The sequence below is a fragment of the Microcebus murinus genome, chromosome 12 (genome assembly GCF_040939455.1).
Source record: "Microcebus murinus isolate Inina chromosome 12, M.murinus_Inina_mat1.0, whole genome shotgun sequence".
In the NCBI taxonomy this organism is placed as follows: domain Eukaryota; kingdom Metazoa; phylum Chordata; class Mammalia; order Primates; family Cheirogaleidae; genus Microcebus; species Microcebus murinus.
This window is the reverse complement of record NC_134115.1, coordinates 82,245,416-82,256,614: the sequence shown is the minus strand read 5'-3', so window position 1 is coordinate 82,256,614 and position 11,199 is coordinate 82,245,416. Positions and strand designations below refer to the sequence as shown.

Genomic DNA, 11,199 nt, shown 5'->3' with positions numbered 1-11,199 from the left:
ACACTGGGGGAGAGAATCCTTATTCAATAAATGGTGCTGGGAAAATTGGATAGCCACATGTAGAAGACTGAAACAGGATCCACACCTTTCACCTCTCACAAAAATCAAATCATCTGGGAAAACAGACTTAAACCTAGGGCGTGAAGTATAAGAATTCTACAAGAAAAGTGTTGGAAAAACTCTTACAGACATTGGACTAGGAGAGAATTTATGAAGAAGACCCCAAAGGCAATCACAGAAACAAAAATATAAATAAATGGCCCTGATCAAATTAAAAGCTTCTGCACAGCCAAAGAAACTATCATAAGATCAAACAGACAACCTACAGAATGGGAGAAAATATTCACATGTTACACATTCAATAAAGGGCTGGTAACTAGACTATATTTAGAACTCATGAAAATTAGGAAGAAAAAATCAAGCAACTCTATCAAAAATTGGGCAAAGGACATGAACAGAAACTTTTCAAAAGAAGACAGAATAATGGCCAACAAACATGAAAAAATGCTCAACATCTCTAATCATCAGTGACATGCTAATCAAAACCACAATGAGATACCACTTATCTCCAGTAAGAATAGCCTTTATCAAAAAATCGCCAAACAATAAATGTTGGCATAGATGCAGAGAGATAGGAACACTCATACACTGCTGCTGGGACTGCAAATTAGTACAACCTCTGTAGGAAGCAATATGGAGATACCTCAAAGAGATACAAGTAGATCTACCATTTGATCTAGAAATCCCATTACTGGGCATCTACTCAAAAGAACAAAAGATATTCTATAAAAAAAAAATCCACACTAGAATGTTTATAGCAGCACAATTCACAATTGCAAAGATGTGGAAACAACCCAAGTGCACATCAATCCATGAGTGGATGAATAAAATGTGGTATATGCAGACCATGGAGTAGTATTCAGCCACAAAAAACAATGGTGATCTAGCACCTGTTGTATTATCCTGGATAGAGCTGGAATCCATTTTACTATGTGAAGTATCCCAAGAATTGAAAAATAAACACCACATGTACTCACCATCAAATTGGTTTTAACTGATCAGCACCTAAGTGCACATATACAAATAACATTCGTTGGGTGTCGGGCAATGGGAGGGGGGTGGAGGAGATGGGTATATACATACATAATGAGTGCAGCGTGCACCATTTGGGAGATGGACATGCTTGAAGCTCTGACTCGGGTGGGGCAAGGGCAATATATGTAACCTAAACATATATTTGCCCCCATAATATGCTGGAAAAAAAGAAGTGTAGGACACTGAAGGATTAAGTATAGTAACTTGCCCAAGATTACACAGCCAGTCCTTGCTGAAAGCAGGACACAATCCAGGGACTTTGACTTTAGAGCCTATGGCCTTAATCACTGCCCAATGTCTGGATTTCTCTACTGGGGAACAACCCATCTCTGTTTTTATTCTGGTTCGAAGTGATAATCACATTTGAGAAATGACTTTTCACTATACAGGTGACTCCTCCCAGCAGAAATTGTAGGCCATTCAATATTCTGCAATCTGTCTGTAGCAAATCCTCATCTTTTCCTAGGTGTGAGGGATGCAAGTAGGGAAGGGGAGGGAGATCAGAGAGAGAGGGCTTTAAATCCATTTGTCTGAGGCAATGTCTTGAAGAATTCTGTTAAAATTTTAGCATAAATGAAATTGTTTTTGGAGTGAGCCCCAAGGAGCTCAGTTTGACCCCAAGTACCGTATGAGTCAGCAGTGCAATAGGTGTGTCAACAAATCTAAATTCATGAGGGAAGTGATGGTCTCACTTTACTCTTTGATGGCCAGACCCCAACTGGAGGGTCACATTCAGAGTCATGTGCTAGGGACTTTGATAAATTGCAACTTGTCCAGAGGAAGAAGACCAGAGTGGTGAAAAGACCAAAATTTGTTCTATGATGGGTGGTTTGGAAAGAGGCACAGTCCATACAGTATAAGTAAACATAAGTAGAAGAGTGAAATATTGTAGAATACCTATAGGGATAAAGTCAAAGCTTTTGAGTGGACTCTAAAAAAAGACCAAAATATTTAGAGGAGTATTTTATGTTCTCATATGGGGAAATTCAATATGATAAGGATGAGCATACCCTCAAATGTATCTATAAATTCAATTAAACCATATTGTGTTGTTTAGTATAAATTTGCTAAGAGAAATTTCAGATACTTTTAGCACACTAAAAAAGCTAACTATGTAAGATGATGGATATGTTAATTTTCTTCACTATAGTAATCATTTTACTATGTATATGTGTATCAAAACATCATGTTGTACACCTTCAATATATACAATAAAAATATCAATATTTTTGTGGAATTGATTAACTTTTGTTAAATTTTTTCTTGAAAATAAATTGTTTCAGAATGACCAAGAAAATTTTTTATATTAATATATTTAGAGTGTACAAGTGTTTTTTTTTTTTCATGCATAAATTGTATAATGCCAAAGTCAGGGCTTTTAGCATACCTGTCACCAGAGGAAAATACAACGTACTTGATAGGTAGTTTTTTTCTCTCTCACCCCTTCCTATCCTCTTCCCTTTTTATTTTCCAATGTCCATTATACCACGTGATGACCATATATACCCATGATTTAGCCCCCACTTATAAATGAGAACATGTGGTATTTGTTTTTCTATTACTGAGATACTTCATTTAGGATAAAAGCCTCCAGTTCCGTCCAAGTTGCTGCAAAGATATTATTTTATTCTTTTCTAAGGCTGAGTAGTGCTCCATGGCATACCTATACCACATTTTCTTTATCCCCTCATTAGTTGATGGACACTTAGGTTGATTCTATACCTTTGCATTTGTGAATTGTGCTGTGATAAGCATTCAGGTGCAGGTGTCTTCTTGATATAATGACTTTTCCTTTGGGTAGATACCCAATAGTGGTGTTTTGGATTGAATGGTAGATCTACTTCGAGTTCTTTTAGGAATCTTCATACAGTTTTCCATAGAGCTTGTACTAATTTACATTTCCATCAACAGTGTATAAGCATCCCTTTTTCACTGAATCCATGCCAGCATCTATCATTTCTGACTTATTAGTAATGGCCATTCTGATAGGAGTAAGATGTTATCTTGTTGTGGTTTTAATTTTCATTTCCCTGATAATTATTGTTATTACATTGTGTTGTGATTTCCCTGTCATTTGAGGCAAACAAATGCTAGATGACCACAAAGCATGTTCAGTTTGTAGGAAGGATTAAAGTATGCATATAGAGAAAGATATAAGATTTCTTTGATGAGAAGATTTAATACCATAAAAATATCTGTTTTATACAAATAGGTATGCAAATTATATATTTGTATATATACATGTGTATATATGGTCATCTAGCATATATAGCATGAGAGTGGTTGAGATGATCTAGCAATTGATCGATCAAGCTATCTACCTAAACTGCCTCACCCAACATCTAAGGACAGAGCCAAATTCAAGCCCTCTAATTCCTGTTTGACACTACATATGAAAATAGTTGATAAAAGGAAAACAATTTCACTTTTTAAAAATTTCAAGTGGAAAAATAAATGTCCTAGAATTGTCAATAATATTTTTGAAAAGTAGAAATCAAAGAAGGAATATATACTTTGGTATATATTTTGAAAAGCTATAACCATCAAACGTTATAGTTTGATGCAAGTAGAGATGATAAAATTAGTGGAAAGTATAAAGAGTTAGGAAATAGATTTAGGTATATATAGAAATTTACTATGCAATACTGAAGATTTTAAAATTTCTTTTATTTAACCATCCCAGGGTGACAAATGGCTGCAACAAGGGCAGATGTTAACAACAGATTCTAGCATAGGACCAAAAGAGACTAGACTTTTAAAACCCTGCCTTTATATTAGGGACATCAGGGGGAAGTTGCATAAGTCTTGAGAGTTTAAAAGCAGGACTTGGAAGGAGCAATGATAGCCACGAGAGGTGTGAATTGAATGAATGGGGCTAAATCATAAAGGAAGTCACTGGGAAATTATTGGGTTGAGAAAAATTCAGAATTGGGTTGTAATTAGGTAGACTGAGGCTTCAAAGCTAAAAATAACATTAAACTATAGAAATGAAACTACAGAAATAAAGTTTCACTTTTGTATGCCCAAGTCTTGAGGCCTGTGATGGCTGCAAAAATTAACTTATATGTACTAGTCTTCTTGTTCCCACCATGCCCATAGCAGACTAATTAAGCTTCATTCATCCTTCTTCATTCAGCCCCGTGGTAGGCATATAAATTTTCTCACTATAGCAATGAAAGAGTCTTTATCAATTGATCAGAGTTGGTATGGAAATTCAAATTAATATGCCATACAGGAAATAATGAAATGAATTGAGCAATATATCCTCACCTTGCTTCTACCTTGTCCTAGGTTATGGATAAATGTGACAAAATCAAAGAGGTTTAAAGATTCTTTTTAAAAAGTTTTATTTTGGTTGAATCCTTTGGGTTATCTACATGTATATCATATCATTAGCAAAGAGTGAGAGTTTGACCTCTTCTGCTACCATTGGACACCAAGAGACTCCTAGAATTGATAAATGAATTCAGTAAAGTCTCAGGATACAAAATCAATGCACACAAATCAGTGGCTTCCATATATGCCAGTAACAGTCAAGCTGAAAATCAAATCAAAGACACAACACCTTTCACAATAGCATCAAAGGAAATTGAATATTTAGGAATATATTGGACTAGGGAGGTGAGAGACCTATATAGGGAGAACTATGAAACACTGGGAAAAAAATTGTAGAGGATATAAACAGATGGAAAACCCTATTGTGCTCATGAATTGGCAGAATCAATATTGTTAAAATGTCCATACTACCTAAAGTGATCTACAGAAACAGTGCAATCCCTATCAAAATACGATCATAATTTTTTGTAGATCTAGGAAAATAATTCTATGCTTCATATGGAACCAGAGAAGATCGCATAGAGTCAAACCAATTTTAAGCAAAAAGAACAAATTGGAAGGCATCACTCAACCAGATTTCAAGATATATAAAAGGGTATAGTAATCAAAACATCATGGTACTAGCATAAGAACAGAGATATAGACATTTGGAACAGGACTGAGAACCCAGATATAAAACCATCCTCATATTGTCATCTAACAATGTTGTCATTGTTAGACATTATTAATGTCATCTAACATATTGTGAATCTAACAATTTGACAAAGCAGGCAAAAATACACTGGGGAAAAGAATCTCTATTCAATAAATGGTGCTGAGAAAATTGTGTAGCCACATGCAGAAGATTGAAACTGGATTTGCACCTCTCACCTCTCACAAAAATCAACTCATGACAGATAACAGACTTAAACCTAAGATGTGAAGCCTTAAGAATTCTAGAAGAAAAATTTGGGAAAACTCTTATAGATATCAGCCTAGGCAAAGAATTTATGAAGAAGACCCCCAAAGCAATCACAGCACCAACAAAAATAAATAAATGGGACCTGATCAAATTAAAAAGCTTCTGCATAGCCAAGGAAACTATCATTAGAGAGAATAGACAACCTACATAATGGGAGAAAATATTTGCATGCTACACATCTGATAAAGGGCTGATAACAGCAATCTATATAGAACTTAAGAGAATTAACAAGAAAAAAAATCAAACAACCCCATTAAAAGTGGGCAAAGGACAGGAACATAAACATTACAAAAGAAGACAGAATAATGGCCAGCAAACATATAAAAAAGTGCTCAACATCTCTAATCATCAGGGAAATGCAATTCAAAACCACAGTGAGTTTTGGGGGGAGAGGGGGAAATGGGCATTTATTGAAACCTTAAAATCTCTACCCCCATAATATGCCGAAATTAAAAACAAACAAACAAACAAACAAAAACCACAGTGAGATATCACTTAACCCCAGTGAGACTAGCTTTTATCAAAAAGTCCCAAAACTGGCCGGGCGCGGTGGCTCACGCCTGTAATCCTAGCTCTCTGGGAGGCCGAGGTGGGCGGATTGCTCAAGGTCAGGAGTTCAAAACCAGCCTGAGCAAGAGCGAGACCCCGTCTCTACTATAAATAGAAAGAAATTAATTGACCAACTGATATGTATATAAAAAATTAGCCGGGCATGGTGGTGCATGCCTGTAGTCCCAGCTACTCGGGAGGCTGAGGCAGAAGGATCTCTGGAGCCCAGGAGTGTGAGGTTGCTGTGAGCTAGGCTGACGCCACGGCACTCACTCTAGCCTGGACAACAAAGCGAGACTCTGTCTCAAAAAAAAAAAAAAAAAAAGTCCCAAAACCACAAATGCTGGTGTGGATGCAGAGAGATAGGAACACTCATGCACTGCCAGTGGGACTGCAAATTAGTATAACCTCTGTGGAAAGTAATTTGGAGATAGCTTAAAGAGCTAAAAATAGATACCATTTGATCCAGCAATCCCACTATGAGGCATTTACTCAAAGGGAAAAAAATATATTTTATAATAAAGATATCTGCATTCAAATGTTTAATGGCAGCACAGTTCACAATTGCAAAGATTTGGAAACAATCCAAGTGTCCATCAATACATTAGTGGATTAATAAAATGTGGTATACCATGTATATACCATGTGTATAACACGGAATACTACTTAACCATAAAAACAATGGTGAACCAGCACCTCCTATATTATCCTGGGTGGAGGTAGAGCCCATTCTTCAAAGTGAAAAGTATCACAAGAATGGAAAAACAAGCACCACAAGTACTTGCCATAAAATTGGGTCTAACTGATCAACACTTAGGTGCGCACATGGAAGGACTATTCATTAGGTGCTGGGCAAGTGGGAGGGGGTGGAGGGGATGGATAAACTCATAACTAATGGGTGTGGAGCACACTGTACGGGAGATAGGCATGCTTGTAGCTATAGCTTGGGCGATGTAAAGACAATACACACAACCAAAATGTTTGTACCCCTATAATATTCTGAAATTTAAAAAAAAGAAAATAAATAAATTGAAAAGAGTTTCATTTTATTTTTAATTGATAAATAATAATTATATATATTTATGGGGTACAATGTGATGTGTTCATAAATGTATACATTGTGCAATGATCAAATAGGGCTAATTAACATATCCATCACTTAATTACTTATTACTTTTCTTTTTTTTGAGACAGAGTCTCACTTTGTTGCCCAGGCTAGAGTGAGTGCCGTGGCATCAGCCTAGCTCACAGCAACCTCAATCTCCAGGGCTCAATCGATCCTACTGCCTCAGCCTCCCGAGTAGCTGGGACTACAGGCATGCGCCACCATGCCCGGCTAATTTTTTCTATATATATTTTAGTTGGTCAATTAATTTCTTTCTATTTATAGTAGAGACGGGGTCTTGCTCTTCCTTAGGCTGGTTTCGAACTCCTGACCTCAAGCAATCCGCCTGCCTTGGCCTCCTAGAGTGCTAGGATTACAGGCGTGAGCCACTGTGCCCGGCCTACTTACTACTTCTTTATAGGGAGAACATTTAAAATCCATTCTTTTAGCTACTAAAAAATATACAATGCATTATTATTAACTATAGTCAACATGCTGTGTAATAGATCACCAACACCTTATTCTATCATTTAAAGCTTTAGGATCATCTATCTGCTCCTAGTCTAAAATATTAGGAGAGACTAATTTCTTTGACCTAGATATTTCCATCTATTAAAATACAACATTAGGAAAGAAGGGAATCACTAAACTAATTTTTAAAAACAATATTGTGAAGGGGTTGTTTGATTTTTTTCTTGTTGATTTTTTTTGAGTTCTAGATAGATTCTTGTTATCAGCCCTTTATTGGACATGTAGAGAGCAAATATTTTCACCCATTCTATAGGTTTTCAAAAGAAGACAGAATAATGGCCAGCAAACATATTAAAAATGCTCAATATCTCTAATCATTAGGGAAATACAAATCAAAACCACAATGATATATTACCTAACTCCAGTAAGATTGGCCTTTATCAAAAAATCCCAAAGCAACAAACGCTGACAAGGATGTGGAGAGATAAGAACACTCTTACTGCAAATCAGTGCAACCTCTGTGGAAAAGAATTTGGAGATACCTCAAAGAGCTACAAGTAGAACTATCATTTGATCCAGCAATAGCATTGTTAGGCATCTACCCAAAAGAGCATAAGACATTCTATTATAAAGACAACTGCACTTGAATGTTTATGGCAACACAATTGACTATAGCAAAGATTTGGAAACAGCCCAAGTGCCCGTCAATCCATGAGTGGATTAATAAAATATGGTATATGTATACAATGGGATACCACTCAATTATAAAAAAGATGGTGATCTAGTACCTCTTATATTTTCCTGGATAGAGCTTGAGCCCATCCTCCGAAGTGAGGTATCACAAGAATGGAAGACTAGGCACCACATGTATTTGCCATCAAAATGACACTGACTGATCAGTGAAACTTTTTTCAATTTATTTATTTTCTTTTTTTAAAATTTCAACAATAAGGTGCTCATACAGTAGTAATATTCTTTGGGGGAGGGAGGTTGGAGTTGGGTAAACTCACAACGAATGAACATGGTGAGCATTGTAGTGGGGGAAGGGCACATCTCAAATTATGGTTGGGATGTGGCAAAGTCATAACATGTAACCAAAATGTTTGTACCCCCATAATTTCCTGAAATAAAAAAAAAAGATTGCACAAAGCTAAAATAATTCATCTGAATGCTTTCCTAAATCATATATTAATAATTTATTCCACAATTAAATTGAGAGCCTCTTTTATATCAGGTGCTCCGAATCAAGATCCTCCATAATAGTTTATATCCAATGATTTTTGACTCTGCTTCCAGTGCCCATAGGAAACATTTCTCATTACCTGATATAAACCTTCCTTTAATCTCAAACAAATTGAAATAAGAAATATACACATACAGGCATCTCCAGAAAGAGGAACACAGGCAGGAAGAGCCAGGGGATGAACCCACCTTGAGTATCTGAAGGAAGGAAGAGTAGAGACCAAACATTTGTAGAGGCAGAACTGTGATACTGACAGTCAATTAGGTGATTGGGGCCAGTTGTTGAGAACCTATAACCCCCGGGCCCAGGACATCCACCCAGCTCTGGTGAGAATGAAGAAAAGGGACCATAATTGTATCATGAAATGATAAAGGAACAGAGACTCAGCAGTTGGGGAGCTCTTAGTCTGATGGGGAGGCAAGACACACCAATCCATCCTCCCCTATACAACTGCAAAAAACTTCTGACAGCTTCCAATGGATAGAGTAGCTATGTATGCATAAATATCTTTGCATATGTGATTTCTACATAGCTGTGTACAATAATTCTTTGGTAGTTGAAATTACCAAACTTGGCTGACTTGATACATAGAAGGAAATATGGGATGCTCCAAATAAATATGGAAAACTAAGAGAGTATGATTTTCTGGAACGGAGAGATATGATGCAGTGAGTCTATGATTGGAGCATCAGTATGAAGACGTCTGAACCTTCCAGTCTTGGTACGAGATAGACCACAGAGTGCAAAACTACAAGGTGCAGCTACAATTAATGAAAGGCCATTCTCCACACAGGAGTTCCAGTAGGTGCTGTCTCGCCTGCACACGCGCGCACACACACACACACACACACACACACACACACAAACACACACAGACATGCACCGACCCCATGCAAATCAGGATCCACAGATTTTATTGGCTTTTGTAGAAGGAAACCTACCCATTCAGGACTTTATCTTGTTCAACAATTTCTCTAGGCCCCGTTTCATGTCTTTGTTTCTTAGACTGTAGATAAATGGGTTTAGCATTGGTGTCAACACAGTGTAGGTGATTGTTGCTATTCTGTCCTTGACAGTGTAGGTGGACAACGGCTGAAAGTAGACATAGGAAATACTTCCATAAAACAAGGTCACCACAGTGAGATGGGAGCTGCAGGTGGAGAAGGCTTTGCGTTTTCCAGCTGCTGAGGGGATCTTGAGAACAGAAATGAGGATTCTCATGTAAGAGATGAGAATACAGAGAAAAGGAGCCATCACAGCAGCCAGCCCTTCTGTCTTGTCCACAGTTTCAATGACAAAAGTAGAAGAGCAGGACAGTTTCAGGACAGGGTAGCCATCACAAAAAAAGTGATAGATAATATTTGATGCACAAAACGTGAGCTGATTCACCAGGAGGATGTATAGGAGGGAGTGAAGGTAGGAGAAAGTGATGGAGAAGGCCAGTAGCAAGGCACAGCACCTGCGGTTCATTACAGTGACATAGTGGAAGGGGTTACAGATGGCCACATAGCGGTCAATGGCCATAGCTGCCAGGAGATAACTGTCTGTGTTTCCAAAAGCCAGGAAGAAATACATTTGTGTCAGGCATTCAGCATAGGAAATGGTCTTTTTCTCTGATAAGAAGTTCACCAGCATCTTGGGGACTATGACTGTTGTGTAGCAAATATCAGCAAAGGACAAGACACTTAGGAAGAAATACATAGGGTTTTGGAGTCGAGGGTCAGAGTGGATAGCAGAGATGATGAGCACATTTCCCACCAAGGTGATCAGGTATATGATAAGAAAGAGGGCAAAGAGTGGCTTCTGGTCCTCAGGCCGAGAGGAGAGTCCCAAGAGGATAAACTCAGAAAGTCCTGTCAGGTTCGACATTCCCATGGACTTGTATGCACTAAAGATAAAAAAACACTGTGAATTAACTGTTCTGTGTCATCTACAACATGCATCTTTTTATATTGTTCTTACACTGAGAAGCTATCAATAGAGCATTTTATCTCATGTTTAGTTACCTTCCTGAGTATGGAAAAATCAGAGCTACAAGTATGCTTTCCCTTTAAAAATCTTTGAGGTAGAGATCTGCCTTTAGTTCAGGTTACCATGAGAAATTACCATACGTGGGGTACCTTAAACAAGAAACATTTATTTCTCACAACCCTGAAGGGAAGGAAGTCTAAACTCTAGATGTCATCAACTCCAGTGTCTGGCGAGGGCCTGTTTCTTGATTTTCAAATGGCCATCACCCATGGCATCGTCACCTGGCAGAAGCAGAGAGAGGAAGCAGCTGTTCTTATAAGGGCACTAATTCCATCATTAGAGCTCCAACCCTCACAATCTCATTGCCTCCTAAGGCCCAAAATCCAAATAAGATCACATTGGGCATTAGGGTTTCAACACATGAATTTGGGGGAAGGGAACACAAACATGCAGTCCATAGCAAGGTCA

At 37.6% G+C, this 11,199-nt stretch overlaps 1 protein-coding gene across 1 annotated transcript; it reads right to left on the bottom strand.

The window, feature by feature from the left end:
* Positions 1-9,705: 9,705 nt before the first annotated feature.
* LOC105875330 (olfactory receptor 1L3) lies at positions 9,706-10,635 on the bottom strand. Its single transcript, XM_012772267.2, has one exon. It carries the CDS (start codon positions 10,633-10,635, stop codon positions 9,706-9,708), a length of 930 nt encoding a protein of 309 aa, XP_012627721.2.
* Positions 10,636-11,199: the final 564 nt, after the last annotated feature.

Bases quoted from the DNA above. Each gene is read 5' to 3' on its own strand.
- LOC105875330 (XM_012772267.2), bottom strand. From the start codon at position 10,635: ATGGGAATGTCGAACCTGACAGGACTTTCTGAGTTTATCCTCTTGGGA.